This window comes from Martes martes, assembly GCF_963455335.1.
Source record: "Martes martes genome assembly, chromosome: 15".
In the NCBI taxonomy this organism is placed as follows: Eukaryota; Metazoa; Chordata; class Mammalia; order Carnivora; family Mustelidae; genus Martes; species Martes martes.
The window spans coordinates 11338891-11360462 of NC_137903.1; the positions used below are offsets into that span (position 1 = coordinate 11338891).

The 21572-nt window shown below is 51.0% G+C and overlaps 1 protein-coding gene across 1 annotated transcript in view; it reads right to left on the minus strand.

The window, feature by feature from the left end:
- Positions 1-17246, minus strand: part of MTARC2 (mitochondrial amidoxime reducing component 2) — a 34865-nt gene extending 17619 nt beyond the window's left edge. Inside the window, exons 1-4 of the mRNA XM_080825274.1 lie at positions 16784-17246; positions 11482-11655; positions 6506-6668; positions 5501-5641 (exon numbers count right to left, since the gene is read on the minus strand). Of these exons, the coding sequence (XP_080681400.1) occupies positions 5501-5641; positions 6506-6668; positions 11482-11655; positions 16784-17070 (765 nt within the window). The 5' untranslated portion in view covers positions 17071-17246. The remainder of the gene's footprint in view (positions 1-5500; positions 5642-6505; positions 6669-11481; positions 11656-16783) is intronic.
- Positions 17247-21572: the final 4326 nt, after the last annotated feature.

The window sequence follows — 21572 nt, forward strand, 5'->3', positions numbered from 1 at the left end:
GTGGCTCAGTTGGTAAAGCATTTGCCTTTGGCTCAGGTCAGGATCTCAGCGTCCTGGGATCGAGTCTCCCAATGGGTTCCCCAATTAACAGGGAATCTGCTTCTCCCTCGCCTCTCCCCCATGCCCCAGCCACCCCCAGCTTGTGCGCGCACGCTCTCTCTCTCTCTTAAATAAAATCTTTTCTTAAAAATTACTTTTATAATAAAAAACGAACTATCTGAAAGATTCTTGAATTGAATCATTAAAAAGCTTGCCATATCCCTGAGCCCTGGTCCCAGATTCTCTCTCCAGTCTTTCTCTCGCTTCTGTGCTAACAGCACTGTGTGGAGACGCAGTGTACTTGTTCTGTAAAGCCTAAGTCTCCTCCCATTACACAGTGGCTGGTGTATGTTCCTACAGAATCACAGGAGACTTGTTTCTGTAAACCTAAGTGCCTAATACATGTGCCAGAAGGAACTGGCTGTTTGGGGAAAATCCGGGCAGAAGGGAAGGACAGAAATCTTGCGCTTTCTGCAAAGCTACTTCCGGTCCCTGGAGGCCACCTGTGGTGAAGAACACCAGGATCAGGCTACAAAAAGGGTAAAAAGAGACCTTGAACTATTTCTCCTATTTCTCCATCTCTGATGTGTATTCACGGAGCTGGATTCTTTGTGGGGCTGAGGTGGCTGAATTTCTCCCGGGCTACTCACAGGGAAGTTGGAGCCATGAGGAATCTGGAGCCTCGTGAACAGAGATCCCAGGCTCCCCTGGGCGTCAGCTCCTGACTGAGATGCAAAGGGGTCCCACACCCACCAAGCCAGAGTCTGCGAGAAGCAGCCACCAATTCAGTTCCCAAAGGCAGCAGTCTGGGCTGCTCTGGGCTGCTCTCCGGTACCCTTGGCTGAGAATCACAGTCCTCCAGAAGACAGTAAGAGAGATGGGGATGGGGGGAGTTCCCCACACACAAATCCCATCTCTGGTACTCTTCATCAAGACTTCAGCATCTTTGGGGTGCCTGGGTGGCTCAGTGGGTTAAACCCTCTGCCTTTGGCTCAGGTCATGATCCCAGGGTTCTGGGATCAAGCCCCGAATCGGGCTCTCTGCTCAGCATGGAGCCTGCTTCCTCCTCTCTCTGCCTGCCTCTCCGTCTACTTGTGATCTCTGTCTGTCAAATAAATAAAATCTTTAAAAAAAAAAAAAAAAAGACTTCAGCATCTTTTTTTTTTTTAAGATTTATTTATTTATTTATTTATTTATTTATTTGACAGAGATTACAAGTAGACAGAGAGGCAGGCAGAGAGAGAGAGGAGGAAGCAGGCTTCCTGCTGAGCAGAGAGCCTGATGCGGGGCTCCATCCCAGGACCCTGGGATCATGACCTGAGCCGAAGGCAGAGGCTTTAACCCACTGAGCCACCCAGGCGCCCCAAGACTTCAGCATCTTTATCTGATGTGCTAATCTCTAGGGCAGCTTTGGAAAGCAAATGGCCACTCTTCCAGGACGTGGAGAAAAAGGAACGCACCTGCACCACTGGTGGGAATGCAAACGGGGGCAGCCACCGCGGAAAGCAATAATGAGATTCCTTAAAAAATTCAAATAGAATTACCATACGATCCCCTAATCACACTCCTGTGTATCGACCCAAAGAATACGAAAACACTAATTCAAGAATACATAAGTACCCCATGTTTTTTGCAGCATGATTTACGATAGCCAAGATACGGAAGCCGCCCAAATGCCCATCCACAAAGGGGAAAGAAGACAAAGACGACGTGGTACACATCCACAACGGGCTACCACTCAGTCATAAAAAAGAATGAGATCTTGCCATTTGCCACAACGTGGATGGACCTACAGGGTATTATGCTAAGCGAGGTAAGTCAAACAGAGAAAGACAAATACATATGATTTTACTTACATGTGGAATCTAAACAACAAAATAAGTGAACAAACAAAAAAAACAGACTCTTAAATACAGAGAACAAACTGGTAGTTGGTAGAAGGGAGATGCGGGGAGCGGGGGATGGAGGAAACAGTTAACTGCCTTCTTAACTGAAGGCAGTTTAGAGGTACAAACTCCAGTTATGAAGTGATTACAGTAAGGCATTGGCAATACAGTCAAGAAGATGGTCATAATGCGGGCGCCTGGGGGGCTCAGTTGGATAAGCCTCTGCCTTTCAGCTCAGGTCACGATCTCAGGGTCCTGGGATCGAGCCCCACATCAGGCTCCCTGCTCAGCGAGGAGTCTGCTTCTCCCTCTGCTTCTCCCTCTGCCTCCCTACTGTTCATACTCACTCTCTCTCTCAAATAAATAAAGTCTCAAAAAAAAAAAAAAAAGATAGTCATAGTGCTGTATGGTGACCGGTGGTGATTCCACTTACCACAGTGAGCACAGAGGATGCCGAGAACTGCTGAAGCCACGAGCCCACAGAGCAAGCCTTCACCGTATTACCTATAGTCTATTCTGGTACTTTTTATTCCAGTCTTTTTTTTTTTTTTTTTTTTAATGCTGGTCAGGACCCACAAAACTGAAATTCTGACCCCATAATGGGTTACGAGCTACAGCTTGGAAAGGGTAAGTAGGAGGATAAAGTCAGATCCTGCACAAGAAATGCCTGGCACAGTGCCTGGGACATAATGTGCATTTGTCAACCGGGAGCCCTGGCTGTTACTATTACTTTGTTATTGTTTTATATGCTGTTGGCGGCCCTGCTTCTTCCGAAGTCCCTGCAGCCCGGCAGAGATGATGTTCTTATTCTAGGACAGAGACTTCTACTCATGTATGCACCCAAGTAAAATCCGAACTCATCCCCACTCTAATTTGGGGGACTGAGAATTTGGTGATGATGGTTTGCAAAAACTTTGCTTCTCGAAAGGTGCAAAGGATAGGACTGAAAGGACCCAGTTCACCCAGCCAGTGAGTGATGGGCCTGGGAGTCCAGCCACAGCTGCCTGGCTTCAAGACCTACCATCTTTCTAGAAGCTTCCTGACGAATCACTTCCTGAGTGAGTGACAGATAACACACCCAAGGTTTTCTGCAAGCTTCTCCACAGTTCTTTCATACTGTGGAGTGAGAAACGATACAAACAAGATACGCCCAGAAAAAAAAAAAAAAAAAAGAAGTCAAGTCCTGCGTACCAGGAAAATGAGCAAAATTCGGGAAACACCCGATCCCTGACTCCTTCAATGGCCAAGCACACTGACAAGAAGCATTGGTCAACCGTATTATTTTAAACTCCACTGCTCTGCATTCCCCGAACTCACACACACCACACCGGCCCAAGGGAAGCCACCTTTTAAAACTTGCTTAACATTCTGAGTTACCTGGAAAAAGGACCGAGTATTCTGGGTCACAAAGGGCAAATGTTACACAAGGCATTCTACTATCGCTCCACAATTTTGCAGTAAACAGATGGCCTCTCTGCACCATGCTTAGATTTGCTATTTTTTTTATTATTAGTGGGTCTATTAAATATTTATGTACATTAGCATTTTACATCAATATTTAATAGAGTCCCACTAATTGAAAAGGTCATAGTTGTGCAACAATGCCAGGCAGACAGGTTAATGTATCAGGCCCTTAATGACTGGCCTCCCCAATTTCAAGGAGTATAAATCAGCAACATTAGCATCATTTTATACGAAGGATTTTTTTTTTTAATGTATACAAACAGAGGACTTTACTAGAAAAATAAGAGCATTCCGCCTTACTTACATTACTATTTCAGTAAGCCCATCGTGATGCAGGAATTAAAACAGAGAGCTCAAGGTGACTGAACATTTTTCAATTAAAAAAAAAGACTCCACCCACTCAAATTGCCTAAAAGAACACAATTCAGCTCACCTTAGGCTCAGGTTCACTTTGGCAAGTTACAGGGGAGCAAAAACTTGTACTTGGCAAATTCCGGGAAAGCAAAAATTCTTTTGCCAGGAATCTGGTTAAGGAGTAACTTTTCTTCTTACTCCTCTTGGCTCAAAATCTTATTAAAATTAGGCCCTTCCATGGAGACAAATCAAGAAAAATTGTATTCCCTAAAAGAAAATTATTCAGAAAATAATGGAGCAGTTACAGGATTCCTGTGAAGCGTTCTTGCTTCATGGACTAATTTCTAATCCGAATCTCAACCACTTACATCAGTAACACCAAGCATCAATTTCCTCTGTGTTTAGCGAGTGTCTGAGGACTGCATGCTTATGCACACTAGTAGACCACAGGGACAGGCTAGTGCCCTCTCTCGCACCCGACCCCTTCTAGGCCCTGCACCTGACTGTGTTATTGTCTTTTCTGAAGGAGCCCTCGAAACCTTGTATAAACGCTAAGTCCCATCAAATCTGGATTATTCCTGGGGAGGAAAAAATCGAGCCTCCTCCCTCAAGGCGCTGACTGCCCAAGAATGTCAGGGCCCCTTCCTGTGCTGTGCCCTCCCTAGCCAGTGCTCCTTCAGGCACGGCCAGCATGTGAGGCTCAATTCCACGACCCCAAGGTCACAACCTGAGCTGATGCTTAACTGACTAAGCCACACAGTTTTCTTCTAAAGGATGACACTTCTCTGCAAATAGGTGCACATTTTACTCACACAAAAGGAAATGTGGCCACACGAGGGAGCAGAGAATGGGGAGACTCTCCCCTCGGCCTTAGCTACTTGGAATTTCTAAATTGGAGGCATGTCCTCACCCCCTCAGAAGCTGGAGGTTCTAATCCCACAACGGCCAATCCCATGTCCAACAGGTGCGTAAGCCTCCCCGCCCCCAGCTACAATTTCCTTACAAAAAGGAGACAGTCATACAAGAATTCACAGGGTTGTCATCGGGATCAAATAGAACAATCTGTATGAAGTAATACAGTAGTTCGGTGTCTCATGCCCAGCAAACACGCCCTCAATGGATTTGCTATGTGGTTGCTTCCGGGGCTCATAAAGTTTAACCCACCCCCAACATTCACTAGAGCTCTCGATATTTCTTAGCGCAAAGCAACGCCCAGTTACGTCTTTCTATACAGATCGCAGGACAACTGGGGTTTGATGTGGGTGTCCTGTTAGGGCTACCGGGGGCTGTGGCTGGAGAGGGTGGAAATCCCAGCCACCAGCCACACAGGCGAGCACGTGGCTCCTCCGGGACAGAACTCGGCCACAGCAGGGACTGTCTCCGGGGCCCTGTTCACAGGCAGAGCTCCTGTACCTCTAGGCCACCGCTTTAGGGTCTGGGCTTCGGGAGTCTCAAATCCTTACACACCTGTGGCTGTTCTCTTCATTTTCTTTCAGTTATCTCTGAGCCAGAAGGATACAGTCTGGCCTGGTTCCCAACTTGATGGAAAGGGTGAGCGGCGCCCTCCTGGGGCCAGCGAGGGGACGGTGGCCGCCCCAAGCAGCCTGCCCCACCAGGTTAAGGGGACTCAGGGAAGACAGTGTCCGTCACAGCTGACAGTGGCGGGTCTGAGCTGGGGCTGGGTAAGGGGGCAGCCATCAGTGAGCACCCTGAACAGCACATCTGAGCTTCGAGCACAAAAGCGGGGAGGCTCTTACCTCCTCGAAAGCATCGCAGCCTGTCACCACGATATTGGGTCTGAACTGGTCCATTTTCACTTTCTTCTCCAGCCTGGTATTCAGGTCCGCCAGCGAGGCTTCCGACAGGATCATGATGGGGCAGCAGTCCGGGTAGGCCACCTGCGCCAGGGACATGCCACCCTCAGACCTCCCTGCCCCGTGAGACGCCCTGGCCCAGCTGGGAGGGAAGCAAAGGCCAGAAAGGCTGTGCGGGGAGGGCCGAGGCATCATCCCCGCGTTGAAACAGCCTGTGGCTCATGGAGGAAAGCGAGAGCTGCCCGAGGAGCTCGCACTTTGTTGTTTTTTTGTTTGTTTTTTGTTTTTAATTAATTTATTTATTTGACAGAGACCTAGTGAGAGGGAACACAAGCAGGGAGAGTGGGGGAGGGAGAAGCAGGCTTCCCGCTGAGCAGGGAGCCCTTCGTGGGGCCCAATCCCAGGACCCGGGGATCATGATCTGAGCCAAAGGCAGACACTTAACAACCGGGCCACCCAGGCGCCCCAGGAGCCTGCATCTTAAACCCTAGCTCGCTACAGAAGCCAAGGCTCTGGGCTTTGGGCTGCAGCCGGCTCGCTCCAAAGGTGGCTTTTTGGTGCCTGAAATAACCACACCAGACAGACGGCCAGGGGAACCCCCAGGAGAAAGTCGGCCTCGGTAATTTCAGGTCCCAAACGAACTTCTCACTTCCCCTTCCCAACGTGAGTGTCTCCCGAGTCCCCATCTCACCGGGGGTCACCCCGGCTTCTGCCTCCACAGTACGGGACACGATCCGTCCTCCACGCGTGCTGGAGAGCCGGCTCAGCTCGGAGCCGCTGCCTTCTCCACCCCAACACCTGCCCGGGATGCACCCTCAGACCCCCTCACAAGGCCATTCCTACACTTTCCTAACCAGGGTCCCAAGAAAGGTGGTCTGGGGAGTAAGAAGGACGCCGGACACAGAGGGGGGACTGGTGGAAGCAAAGGGCCGTTCCCTGGAAGCTCACCTCGTAATCCGGCACCGAAGCAGAGAAGATGTCCTTGGACGGTCTTCCCTTCATGTGCTTCTCAAACTGGACCAGCCGGAAAGCCTCTGTTTTCAAGAAGTTGGTAAACCACTGAGCCACCTGGTCGCCGCAGTCCCTGCCCTTGATGTCCACACCAAAGAGCCTGGAAGGGTCACCGGAGAGCCAAGGTCACCGTCCTGCCGCAGCACGCTGAGAGATGGCCTCAACGATGGGACCGCCAGACGGCTGGGACCTGCCCACCCCGGAGCGCCAGGACGTGGTCCTCAGGCCAGGAGCGTGAGGCCGACAGAAACAGAAGGAGGGGGGCAGCAGAACGTGCCCCAAGGAAAAGCCTCGCAAACCCTAACATGCCTACCAGTGACTGAGATCGGGGTAAAATGCAGACTCTGCTTCAGAAGGTCTCGTTGGAGCCTCAGAGTCTGCCTGCCTGACGAGCTTCAGGATGCCTAAGCTGCTGGTCCGCGGACCACACTTTGAGGAGCAAGGATTGAGGCTACTTAGAAGGGGACGGGGACTATGGTGTGGTCAATGCTGCCTAAGTTCGGAGTCTGGCAGAACTGGCTCAAACTGGAACTCCACCATTCTCTAGACCGGGACCTTATGCAAACCGCTGAACTCCCCTGACCTTGTGTCTCCAGTCGCAAACTGGAGAGAATAATATAGTACCTACCCCCCAAGCTGGGCAGGGTCCGTGAGATAACGCAGCGGTCTTTCTGCTTGAGGACCACTAAAAAAATGCTTAAATGTTATGGACCCCTCACAGAATGGCAAGATGGCATGTAAACTATTTTTGTCATCAGTTTAATTTATTGTAGAAGATTATCATTTCCATTGAATTTAAAATATTAGTATTTAAAATATGATCATAAAGTATATTATGTATATTAATATACAAAGATAAAAATGCCTTTGAAAAGATGCTTTTGAAAATATACAACGGAATCTAAATGCCACGGTGATTTGATACCCATTCCTGTTCGTTTCTTAAAAGATATGGTTAAGGGGCACCTGGGTGGCTCGGTCAGTTAAGTGTCTGCCTTCAGCCCAGGTCATGATCCCGGAGTCCGGGAATAGAGCCCCACAGGCAGCAGGGAGCCTGCTTTTCCCTCTCCCTCTGCCCCTCCCCCTGCTTGCGCGCTCTCTCTCTCTCTGTCTCTTTCTCTCAATCACTCTCTTCAAATAAATAAAATCTTTAAAAAATTAAAAAATAAAAATAAATAAAATACATGGTTAAGGTTAAGGTCTACTTTAATAGTCCACTTTTTTTTTTTAAGATTTTATTTATTCATTGGACAGACAGATTACAAGTACGTAGAGAGGCAGGCAGAGAGAGAGGAAGGGAAGCAGGCTCCCCACTGAGCAGAGAGCCCGATGCGGGGCTTGATCCCAGGACCCTGGGATCATGACCTGAGCCCAAGGCAGAGGGTTTAATCCACTGAGCCACCCAGGCGCCCCAATAGTCCACATTTTTATATCATTCCTCTTCTAATTCTTGAATACAGATATACATGCTATTTCTCTTACATAATTTTTTCTTAATATATTTTATGGTTATTGATGAGTTTTAACCTTAAATTTTGTTTCTTTTCTTTTTTTAAATTTTATTTATTTATTTATTTGACAGACAGAGATCACAAGTAGGCAGAGGGAGAAAGGAGAAGCAGGCTCCGTGCTGAGCAGAGAGCCCGATGTGGGGCTTGATCCCAGGGCCCGGAGATCATGACCTGAGCCGAAGGCAGAGGCTTAACCCACTGAGCCACCCAGGCACCCCTAAATTTTGTTTCTTAACGCCCTAAGTGCAAAGAAATTTTTTCAGGATTGAGTGACCACGACAATTTTTATTTGTGTACAAGGGGTCACAACAAAATGAGTTACAAATTTCAATGATTACTAAGCATAAAAAGTAAAATTTTATTTAAAATTAATGTCTTATTAACTCCTACAGTATACCCTTGTATGTATGAATCTAACTTATTGTGTATGTATAAATCTTACTTATTGCTGGAATAAGATAAGGTTTAGCATCAACTTTATTCCTTGTTTTAAAATTTAAGCCCTGGGGCGCTTGGCTGGCACAGTCGGTAGAGCATGCAACTTTTGATCTTGGGGTTGTGAGTTCAAGCCCCATACTGGGCGTATAGATGGCTTTTAAAAAATGAAATCTCAGAAAATAAATAAATAAAATAAAATATAAGCCCTGAGAAACCTTTTCACATAAATAAATAGAAGAGAATGGATGAAGCTGAGTAATGTCACTCGTTCTTTGAGCCCTTCTGCAGTATTTGCTACACAGTAACCATTCATCAAAAAGTATTTTGGGGGGGCACCTGCGTGGCTCAGTGGATTAAAGCCTCTGCCCTTGGCTCAGGTCATGGTCCCAGGGTCCTGGGATCGAGCACCGCATCGGGTTCCCTGCTCAGTGGGGAGCCTGCCTCCTCCTCTCGCTCTCTCTGCCTGCCTCTCTACGTACTTGTAATCTGTCTGTCAAATAAATAAATAAATAAAAGTATTTTGGGGGCACCTGGGTGGCTCAGTCAGTTAAGTGTCCAACTCTTGGTCTCAGCTCTGGTCTTGATCTCAGAGTCTTGAGTTCAGGCCCCACACTGGGCTCCACGTTAGGCATGGAGCCTACTTTGAAAAAAAAAAAATCAATTATGAACAAGAATTTGATTAGCATAAAAAGTAAAATTTTGTTTAAAATTAATTTCTTAATAAATTCTATAGTATATCCATATGTCTGTGCATGACTCTTACTTATTGCTGGAATAAGATAACGTTCGGCATCAACTTTATTCCTTGTGAGCGACAATCTGATCAGTGGCCCCTTCATTGTAGTGTGTGGAACCCCCGACTTGTAGAATGATTGTCCCTGTCATTGGAGTCATTCTCTTCATCAGCACCAACACTCCCCATTATTTGGGCCCACAGGATCCCTCCCCCAGAGCAATGCTCCCCATTAAGACACGGGTGGACAAACCTTTCGTGCGTACAGAGGGGAGGTGGGAGAGGAGGAGGCTCACACTGTGGGTGCGATTCAGACTGCAGTGAGAGACAAGCATTTATGGGGTTGGAGGATCTGGAAACTGATTCTCTCCAAGCATCCCTGCCCGAAGAGACCCTCACATACCATGACAGTGTCTGTACCTCCCGCTGAGCGCTACCCCGGTTTGAGGCCTCCCGGGGCCACATACGGGAGGGAATCGATGTGCGCTTACAAGGTACTCCGGACCAGATGGAGCCCTGTGCTCCCCGATGCCCCCAGGCCCGCTCTGACCCTTAGACTCGCCTCCTTTGGGGTCGGCCTCTCCCATCTCCTGTCAAATCTCAACACTGCCCTCAAGCTCCTTGGGCCTTTTTCTTCTCTCTAAACCTTCTTTGTGGAGCCCCTGCTTGACCTCTGACTTATTCCCGGCTCAGTCCCAAAGCCTCCCCATGGTCCCTCCTGGCCTTCAGCCTTTCCTCTAGGAGTCTCGTCACACAACCGACTACCTGGGGCAGACTCGACCCCACCATTCACAAGTTCCTGAAGCACCCGCTCCCGGGTCCAGAACATTCCTCAACCCCTCACAACAACACCCATGCTAGGGCACACACTTATGCCCCCAGCTTCCGTGCGCCAGGTGAGCCTCCTGTTGGCACTTTGAAAACCAGAAAATAGCCAGTGGGTAAGGGAACGCTAAGTCTGCAGCGCCCTTCCCACACCTGAACGCCACCCCCCGACGAGTCCTTACTCCCTCATCCCGGCGGCAGGGGCCACCCTCCCCTCCACCACCCCAGCTTCTTCCACTCCCTCAGAATGTTATGCAAAACCCACCTTTTTCCACATTTTTTAAAAGATTTTATTTCATGTATTTGACAGAGTGCATGCGCACGAGCAGGGGGAACGGCAGGGAGACAGGGAGAAGCAGACGCCCTGCTGCTGAGCAAGGAGCCCCACGCGGGGCTCGATCCCAGGACCCTGAGATCTTGACCTGAGCCAAAGGCAGAGGCTTTAACCCACTGAGCCACCCGGGCACCCCTGTTTCCCACATTCTTATGCTTTGCATCCTGGGGCCTTGCTGATGTGGAAGGAACCTCGCCCCTCCCCCCACCCCCAGGGCTAGTCAACGCCTACAGGTAGGAAACTTACCTTTCCCGTGGTGCCAACCAGTCCAACCACCTCCACTCTGGGCTCTTTCAGCCCAGGCCACTGTCCCCCAGCCCTAGCCACCCAGGGCCAGGTACCAGCCACCCAGAGACAGCCTCTAGGCCCCAGAGCCCACTGAAATGACTCAAATAGCCAACCCTGACGCTCTTTACCCCGCCTCGCCTGGTACTTCCCGTGGAAACCACAGTCAAGGCTCTCATAGGGGCGCCTGGGTGGCTCAGTCCGTTAAGTATTTGCCTTCAGCTCAGGTCATGATACTGGGGTCCTGGGATCGAGTCTCCCACCGGCCCGCCCCCAGTTCAGCGCGGAGTCTGCTTCTCCCTCTCCCTCTGCCCCTCCCCACTGCTCATGCGCACGCGCTCTCTCTCCCTGCTCTCTCTCAGATAAATAAATTAAATCTTTAAAAAAAAAAAAAGTCTCACGCTCCTATCCCTCACCCCACCCCCTAGCGCAGCCCACCTCCTGACCAACACCGCCGCTCCTCTGTGCGGCCCCGCATGACAGGCCAAGCCTCACGTTCCCAGGGATCCGTGACCACGGGAAAGGTCTTTCTTCATCACCGTCATTTGCACCTCTGCCTGCCTTACCACACCGGAGGAAAAGAAATCCCAGGGACCTGAAAACAGTACTCTGCCTCGCCCACTAGCCCTGACCACTGGATCGATCCCAGCCCTGGCCGGATTTCTCCTCGGTATTTCCTTCACCAAACTCATCACCTACGGCACACACTGCGGCGGGACAGGTGCAGGGAGGAGCCTGCAGGAAAACCGCGTCCGCCGCACGTCCCCAGCGGCCCCGGCAAGAGCACCTGCAGTCCCGGAGCTTGTTTGAGGAGGGCAGCTCGCTCGGCAAAGCCAGCTGGTCCATGCCGGGGGCCTTGAGGATCAGGCGGCCGCCCTCATAGGTGATGGACACCAGCACCAGGCGAGGCTCCTGCCGGGCGGTGACCATGTGCCCATCTTCCTTAATCACCAGCCAAAACCTGGAAAACACACAGGAACAAGCTCAGAAAAACCTCGTCCCCTCTCCGTGCGCATGTTCTGATGCAGAGAAGGAAGCTGCCCACAAACCAGGGGCTGGGTCAGAAGCCACTTACCTCCGCTGTTTTAGGCTCTGTCTTCATACCGTATCATATCTCGGGGAGAACTAAGCCTTCCGGGGAAGGGGAAGGGGAAGGGAGCCTGGCCTGGGGAGGTCCGCGTGGCTTTTATCTACATTCCGGAGTTACACCACACAAAGGATCTGATGACTAAAAGATATTTAAAAAGCGTTGCTCCCCCTGGAGAAAGTAAGTTTCAGGGCCATCTGTCACAGAGCACAGGGCAGCACGTGAGGAAGGCACTGGTTTCCGAGCAGCTGCTGAAAGCAAGGGCTTTCCAAACCTCCATCCCTCTTTTTCCTTCCCAGGGTCTTGGGCTCCCAGGGTTGTCTGGCCTGCTCGCTATGGGGCTCTGCGACCAAGGGCATTCCTGCTACTTTGCTCCATTCCCTTGGGGCTGGGCCCTGTTCCTATTTCCAGCCTCGTCCCGGGTGCAGAGTTCTGGATGACCCTGCTCCGGCTAATCCTGCCAAAGCCTGCGCCCTCAACCTCCAACATCCCCCAGCACCCAAAAGGACTCCCTCGGAGATCTGCACCCGGCCAGACCCACGTCCCAGCAGGAGTCCCAGCAGGAGTCCGCATGTGAGTTCTGACCGTGAGTCCCTCCCTGAGCTCCAGCCTGCTGCTAAGCGGCACAGGGGTTAACCCCTGGGCAGCGACAGTGAGAAAAGGGGAGGGGGGTGCTGGACATTTTGTGCCACCTGCTGCCAGTGGAAAGTCAAGTGCGACTTGCAGGCAGTCTAACACCGGGAAAGGACAGAGACACCAATAAAAGATAAAGACTTGCTGCCTGTAACAGACCCCAACCACGCTCATTATCCTGCTCAACGGGGTCACAGCCTTTGTCCTCTCTTGCATACAAACGATGCCCAGTGAATGAATAATTATCTCTGTCCTGCCAGATCTGAAGGAAAGTTATTCGCGACCAAGGGGTCCCCAAACTAACACCTTCTTTTACTCCTAAAGTAGGGGTGTGCGGTGTGAGGGTCGGTGCAGAAGCCAGAGCTCAGACTCTCCAAAAGAACAACAGTGACCAGAGTGATCACAGGGGTGGCGGAGCAGAGCCCGAGGCAGCTGGAAAACCTCATGTCTAAACTTAGAAATTGGTCTGGCCAGCAGAAGTGCCTGAGCCTGAAGGAGGGTGGGGGAGGGGGAGCAGGCCCCAGCCACAGACAGTCACAGGGCAGTGACGCTCAGGATGATAAACTCAGAGAACTCGTTTCTCCGGGAGATGACAGTCTGTGCAGAGAGCATCACGGGCTGGCTTCGGAAGGGTAGGGCAGATTTAGGACGGATGGAGTCATATACACCCACTACGGAGAGCAGGATTTACAAAGTCAAGGAGGGCAGCCAACCCTCCCACCTTCTGTGCCAATCAGGCAATCAGTCCGTTCTGCTAGACGGACTCTGAACCAGCTCAAAGTCCAGGGTGCCCAAACCAAACATTCACAAATTTGTCAAGAGCTTTGAACAGAATAGTTCTAGAAATCTGAGGGCAGAGCCCTTATGGAGGAAGAGCCCAGCTTCTAAGAATGGTTCCAAATGGAATTAACTCCAAGAGGCCTAGGAGCGCCCAGGTGGCTCAGATGTCGGGTGTCTGCCTGCAGCTCACATCATGATCTCCAGGTCCTGCGATCGAGCCCCACATCGGGCTCCTGGCTAGCTCAGCAGAAAGCCTGCTTCTCCCTCTCTCTCTGCCTTTCCCCCTGCCTGTGTACTCTCTCTGTCTCTCTGTCAAATGAATAAAACCTTAAAAAAAAAAATAAATCCAAAAGAGTTTTTCCTGCATTCCAGGCTGTTTTCAGTTTCGTTATCATTGAGAGACTAGCAGTCATTCAGCAGAGTTCTTTCTAGCTTGTCTCTGAGTTTCAATTATCCCTTAATAAATACAACCTAGACTACATAGTGTCTTTGAGCTCATCAAGTCCAAGCCCTTCCTTCTGTAAATGAGAACAAAAAATGAGGCTCAGGAAGTTTCGATGACTGTGCGCAGGTCTCCCCATCCATGCAATCCTCGCCCTTGCAAATCACACTGGCTTCACAGAAAGTACACGACTGCTGGACCCACAGGGATCCGCATTCAAACCCCAGCACACAGCTCCTTTGGGTGAGACACTCACCCTTTCTGATCCTGCTGGTTTTTATTTGCAGAGTGGAGATAACATCTAGGCCACAGGATGGTGCTGAGGCTTGTGTAAGGTCACCCATGGAACAGGATGTCTGTGTGTGAGGCACACATGGCACGAACCCATGGTCATCCCACTGCCTCGACCTGCCTCCTCCCAGTCTTCTCGCCCCACCCCCTACTCCAAGTATGTGTTGTTCAACACAAGGGGAAGTGGACACAGTTCCATTTCTGTTCAGATACCCACTGAAGGAGAAAAGCAAAGGACACATCCTTTCTTTCCACAAAACCAATAATCACAGCAAAGCAGTGACAATGAGAAGCAGGAAAAGAGTCATTCAGACGATCCAAAGAGACACAGATAAGAACTGGAAATCTCTCTGAGAAATGACTTCAGTCCTTCAAGTGGGGAAGGAAGTAGCACAAGGAGACTTTCTCTAGATGTGCACCACAAGGACTTGCTTCTCCCAGTTTGGGGAGGGTGTCTACTACCCCTACGCCTAAAGTTTTCCCAGCAGTAGGAAGGCTTTTCTAATCCTTTATACTTGAATAAGCTCTAAACATGTTCTTCTCCTTCTTAATGCCCCAGAGACCACCCTTTAATGATAGCATCAGGTTCACCTGGGGAGATCTTAACACTACACGAGGTGGCTTCCCTCTGGGTGTCTCTGATTCCAGAGGTCTGGGACAGGACTCCCAGGAAATTAAAGTTTTATAAAATCTCTCTAGTGGCTCATTAAATGTTACAGTTCCTCTGGTCACTCACTCCTCTCCTAAAATAAGTCAGTTAAAGAAAGACAAATGCCACATGATTTACTCATATGTGGGATTTAAGAAACAAAACAAATGAGTAAAGAGAAAAAGAGACAGACAAACCAAGAAACAGACTTTTTTTTAAAGATATTATTTATTTTGTTTATTCATTTGACACAGACAGAGAGAGAACGTGCACAGACAGGGGCAGGGGTGTGGCAGGCAGAGAGGGAGAAGCAGGCTCCCTGCTGAGCAGGGAGTCCGATGTGGGGCTTGATTCCAGGACCCCTGGATCACGACCCTAGCCAAAGGCAGATGCCTAACTGACTGAACCACCCAGGCACCCCAAGAAACAGACTCTTAACTATAGAGAACTGATGGACACCAGAGGGATGGGGGAGGGGGGTGGTTAAATAGGTGATGGGGATTAAGGAAGACACTTTTTGTGATGACCACGGGATGTCCCTATGGAAGTGTTCAATCACTATCTTGTACACCTGAAACTAATATTCCACTATATGTTAACTGGAATTTAAATAAAAGCTTAAAAGTTCTGTTGATAAATTGTGTACCCTTGATATCATACAAGGAGAATGGAACTTTACTTCTGTGCTCTTCCTCCTAAAAATCCATAATCCCTGTCAACCATAAGGAAAATATCACACAAACCCAAACTCAAGGACACTCTACAAAATGCCCACTCAGGATTCCGCAAAACTCTCAAGATCATCAAAAAACAGTAGGAGCTTGAGAAACTATTACAGTCTAGAGAAACCCAAGAAGTCACAACATCCAAATGTAATTATAAATGTATCCTGGTGGGGATCTTAGGATAGAAAAAGAAGGATGTTACGGGAAAACCAAGAAAATCTGCATAAAGTATAGGTATCAATCCATCCATCCATCCATCCATCCTCTCTAGGATTAGGGATACCTGGCTGGCTTCATTGGTTGAGCATGGAACTCTTGATGTCAGGGTCCTGAGTTCCAGCCCCACGTTGGAGGTTAGAGATTACTGAAAACAAACACAAAACATGAAAGTCTCTCCAGGATTAGAAATCCGGAGTGGAGGAGGATGGAAAATCCCCAACAGTTACATGGTCTGCATACGCAACATTTCTCTAAAACAAGCTGAAGTTTTTCAAAGCTGTGAGAGTCCACATTTTTAAAGAAGACAGCTGAGAAGAGTGAATGTGTGTGTCCCAGAGTGAACTCAGGGCAGCAGATAGCCTCTGCTACAAGATTCTTTGAGTGACCAACTTGCAAATGTCCCCATCCTCTGTGTACAGAGGACCACAGCAAGAGCACCCTAGCTGGACAGGAAGGCATCCTAACCCTAATGAACCAAAGAAGAGGATTCTGTTCTTCCTTGTTCACTCTTGCTGGAGTGTTGGCTTGCTTCACCATCAAGTGAGCCTTCCAGACACCCAGCCGCATCATTCTGAGAGTAAGTGTCTGCAGCCTCACGGCTGGGATGAGTTCAGTGACAGGACACCTTTTCTTCTCTAGGGGAAGTGAATGGAACTTCCATATGCTGGTCCTTATGTGAGTACAGATTTTACCCAGAGTTCTTCATGGGGAGAACTCCCCATGCCTCTGGGGAGAGGGGCACAGTATTCTCTTAACGGCAAATACTACGTTTGCGATGCCGTAGATACCCCCTCTTCCCAACACAAAACTTCACCGGCTCATTACTTACGAAAGTGGATCAAGTCCCCCCGCCCCCTTCCCGGGTCTCCCAGGCACTTGCTCCAGGACTGGCGACGTGGGAGGAGCAAACTTCAGCGAGACCAAAGCCAGTGTCCTTGAAGGAGACCTGGTTTCAGCGTTGCCGCCTTTTGCCCACGTGTGCTCCTACACAGCATTTTATTTTCTACTATTGTGCCGTGGACTAAGAATCAAAAAGTGTAGAACAGCAGGTGACTTGGCGATAACCCGGTCAGACCCCGTCCTTCACCGTACCCACCTTTCCAAATCGCAACCAGACACGAACTGACCTTCCCAGCTAAAGGATCAAAGGCAAAGCGTCCAACCAACAACCCGGGAAACGCAAGATGCAAACCTATTCCCTCCCGCGAGCACCCCCCCAACCCCGTCCCGGGCAGGTCCCGCGCAGCCCCGGCCCGGCCCTACCTGTCCCGCAGGTGGCCGCAGCGCAGCCCCAAGGCCGTGCACTCCGCCGCGCTCACCGGCACCCCTTTGCACGACTTGACCGGGTAGATCCAGAGCTGCGCCACGGTGCCCACCTGCTGCAGCCGCCGGCGCCGCCTGCAGCGCGCGCGGCGCCAGGCGACCGTCCCCAGCGCCACGGCGGCCAGTCCCAGCGCGGCCACCCCGAGCCAGGCGGGCCGGGACGGCGCGGGGAGGCGCGGCGCGGGGAGGCCGAGGCGGCCCAGAGCCGACGAGCCGGCGGCGCCCATGGCCGAGCGGGCGGGGGCGCGGGCGGCGGCGGTAGCCTCCGCAGGGAGGCCGCGGATGCTGGGGGCGCGGGGGCGCTCAAGGCTGGCGGCGGGCGGAAGGAGGCGCGGCGGCTCGAGGCCGGCCCTGTCGTCCCTGCGGCCCTGTCGTCCCCGCGGCCCGCGCGTGCAAGGCCTGCAGCCGCGCCGTCACCGGATGTGGGGCGGAGAACGCCCAGGCCCACCGCCCCCGCACCGCCCGCCTTCTCCTGGTTGGTCACGGGCCCCGAGCCGGCGCCCCCTGCCTGCACCGCCAGGGTCCCCCTCGCGGGACCACCCTCTGCCCCCCACATGCCCCCCGCCGCTCCCCCTACGTCCCGATTCTGACGCAGCACCCCCGGCTGCCGGATCGCGCGTTCCGAACCGAACCGGGAAGCGGACCGTGGGCGGCAGGTTGGGAGGTGTTAGAATGTTCGGGAACTCCTCGCTCCTGCAGATCCCTCCGAGACCTGCAGCACTGGGGGCCCCTAAGCCGCGCGATGGAAACATCTGCACTAAGAGAAGACCCAAGGCCAGCGTCGCTTCTGGCCAGGTCCCCGGGATGACCCCAGCCCCAACCCCGCCACATCTCCAGTGAAACACCTGCCTGGGCGAGCTCGCCGCTGCTGGGACACTTCAGGCCTTGCTCCTGCCGGCGTCTGGGGCTGCAGCCCCGACCTCCTCCTAGAGCATGCTCTCGGCAGGGCTCACGATTACCAGCCTTCCTCTGGCCCTCTGAGATGTGTTTATGTATCTTCGGTGACTAGAACTGTCTAGTTCCAGGACAGTTGTAGTTCAAGGACCTGAGAGCCGTTCCTTCGAGGAGGGACAGGGCTTGCGTCCCCGTCTCTGCGGGAGGACGGGATCCTACCTTCCGTAATTACCCCTAGCAGGTTCAAGGGTCTGACCACGTTTCCACCGGCCAACTTTGGTCATTTTTCACTTGAGCTCCCCACCGGCACGCCATTGTCCCTTTAATGGGTCCAGTCACTTCTGCACAAATGGGACTGGAGCTCAGCTCTTTCCTTCCTGTCACTAGTTACTGAACAAAATTTGTTTTCACCGCTTTAACTAACGTGCACCTTTGTTCATCTTGACCAGCTCTGTTCACATAGGCTTTGTGGTGAACAGGGGATTTTCTTAGACAAGTTCAGGTTTAAAGTTTATTTCGAAAAAAAAAAAAGAAAGAAAGAAAGAAAGAAAAAAAGATAAAAGAAAAGTTCTTTAAATTGGGGCACTGTTTTGGGAACGTTAAGGCAAAGTGAGCCGCCTCCCAAATATGAATCAATCACCCTCTGGAGAGGAGGGTCACCCTTCAGGGCCGGAAGGGCCTGGAGGAAGGAGCCAGAAGAGGCAAGCTCCCTTCCAGGGCTCCTTGTGAAAAGTGAATGTCAAAACCCACCTGAATTCCAACACCCGCCCCCCCACCCCCACCCCGCCCCCCACCCCCCACCCCCGCCACCACAAACAGCCCCTGCTGGAAATCCCAGACAGCGGAATTAACCTCTTCAGGAACTACTCAGTCTCATCGCGCTCAGCAGCGAGACTTGGATATCTGTTTCGAGGCCGCTGTTGTGAATGAGGAGTGCCCCTGATTCCTTTTCCTCCCCAGACTCTAGAAGACAGCCAGAGCCCTTCCCCAACCAGAGCCTGCTGTCAGGTGGAGGTTGTCTGTGAGCCCATCCTCCTCGCTAGATGGGAGCTCCCAGACAGGGAAAAGGTTCCTTATTAAAACATCTGTTCCTTCAACACGCATTTATAGGTCATTCGCCAGGCTTTGCCCTAGACTGGCACTGGCCGTGTAAAGTTTCGAAGAAGCTGCCCACCATCCAGGAGCTTAGAGAGCCCCTGGCAGACTGCTCGGAAGAGGATGCATGGACAAGATGCAGTGGAGATAGAGACAGAAAAGCAGTTCTATCTCCGGACAGTGGTGTCTTCAGAGGAAGGAGCTTTGGGGCTGAGCCTGGAACACATGAAGGGTTGGGAGGGGACAGAAGAGGGGATTCTGGGCCAGAGCAGAAGCTCGCACCCCGCTCGGAGAAGTGGAAGGGTCGTGAGGATGTGGCGATAAGCAGCTGTTCAGCAACTTGAGCAGGTACCTCCCACGCAGCTGGGGCTGGGAGTTGAGGCAGGACAGCTGGGCAGGGGCCAAATCGAGATGCTCCTTGTCTCACCTTCATGTGGAGACACATCGGAATTCTGAACAGCAGGAGACATGGTCAGACTTGGGTGCTGGAAGGCGACACTGACCACTTCGAGAAGAGGTATCCCCAAAGGTGGGTTGATGAGAAGCAAAAGCTGTAGTTTGGGCCAAAATGATCCCGAATCGGGGGAAATAACAGTGGAGATGAGATGGGGTGAAGACAGGAGAGATGGTGGGGAGACACTTAGCAAGAGGTGGTGACAGACGGAATACTGAAGATAAGGGAGAGAAGGAGGGAAGGAGTCTGTCATGAGTCCCAGCTCTCCGGCCTGGTCACGGACAGGTAGGGTGTGTCATTCTCTGAGATTAAAAAAAAATACTCAAGGGAAGGAGACAGGGGCACCTGGGTGGCTCAGTGGATTAAGCCTCTGCCTTCGGCTCAGGTCATGATCTCAGGGTCCTGGGATTGAGCCCCACATCGGGCTCTCTGCTCAGCGGGGAGCCTGCTTCCCTCTCTCTCTCTGCCTGCCTCTCTGCCTACTTGTGATCTATCTCTCTCTGTCAAATAAATAAGTAAATTAAAAAAAAAAAAAGAAAAAAAGGGAAGGAGACAATCCGGGGAGAAAGATGATGAGGTCTGTTGTGCACACTGATCCTGAGCCAACATCAAGAGTCAGACGCTTTTGGGGCACACCCAGGTGCCCCTAAGATTTTACTTACTTTTAAGTATTCACTACACCTAATGTGAGGCTCAAACTTATAACCTGAGGGGCACCTGAGTGGCTCAGTAGGTTGGGCCTCTGCCTTCTGCTCGGGTCACGGTCTCAGGGTCCTGGGATCGAGCCCTGCATTGGGCTCTCTGCTCGGTGGGAAGCCCGCTTCCCCTCCTCTTTCTACGTGCTGCTCTGCCTACTTGTGATCTATCTATCTCTCTCTCTCTCTCTCTCTCTCTGTCAAATGAATGAATAAAATCTTAAAAAAAAAAAAAAAAAAAACTTATAGCCCGAGAGTAAGAGTCACATACTCTACTGACTGAGCCAGCGAGGCTCCCCTGAAAGAATAAATAATGGACTGAAGCAGTATACTGACGGCTTGAGCTCAGCCAAGCCCTGTGACAACCTGGCTGAAATTACAAAATCGTCAGCAGTAAGAATGAGCTATTACAGACCTTGAACCCTGTGGAATAAGGGAGAGGTTACCCCAGTAATAAGACGTGGACTTGAAGTTCTTTATTGGCATAATAGCTGGTATAAAGGGCTCCCTCCACCTGCTAGTCCAGAGGTAAGAAAAATCTTTTGGGGTGTCCATAGCTCCAGAGCGCTGATCTCAAGCAAAATATTTGTCCAACTTTTTTTTTTAAGTTTTTTAAAAAACTTGAAAATGTCTCAGTTAACTGCCTTCAGCTCAGGTCATGATTCCAGGGTCCTGGGATGGAGCTTCCCGACTGCTTCTCCCTCTCTCCCCCTCCCTCTGCCTGCTGCTGCCCCTGCTTGTACTCTCTCCCTCTATCAAATAAATGAATAAAATCTTAAAAAAATAAAAGAAGGGGCGCCTGGGTGACTCAGTGGGTTAAAGCCTCTGGCTTCGGCTCAGGTGGTGATCCCAGGGTCCTGGGACCGAGCCCCACATCAGGCTCTCTGCCCGCGGGGAGCCTTCTCCCCCTCGCCCCCGCCTCCCTCTCTGCCTACTTGTGATCTCTGTCTGTCAAATAAATAAATAAAATCTTAAAAACAAAAAAAATTAAAAAATAAAAGAAGAAGAAGAAACTATGTAAAATGAGTATAAAAGGAGATTTTTTTAAGGGTGCCTAGCTGGCTCAGAGGAGGAAACATGTGACTTTTTTTTTTTTTTAAGTTTTATTTATTTATTTTGAGAGAGAGAAAGAGCACAAGTGTGAGGGGAGGCGGGGGAGCTGCAGAGGGAGAGGGAGAGAGAGAAAAACTCCTGTAGACTCCCCACTGAGCACAGAGCTTAAAGGCGGGGGTGGTTTGGCCTGAGATCACAATCTGAGCCTAATCCAAGAGTCTGACACTCAACCCACTGAGCCACCCAGGCACCCCTGTGACTCTTGATCTCAGAGTTGTGAGTTCAAGCCCCACACTGGGTATAGGGATTACTTAAAAGTAAAAAATCTTGGGGCACCTGGGGGCTTGGTTGAGCGTCTGCCTTTGGCTCAGGTCCTCATCCTGGGGTCCTGGGATCGGGCCCTGCATCAGGCTCCCCACTCAGTGGAGAGCCTGCTTCTCTCTCTGCCTGTGTTGCTCCCCACTGCTCGTGCTCTCTCTCTTTATCTTGCTCCCTCTACCTCTCTCTCTATCTTGCTCTATCTCAAAATAGATGAATA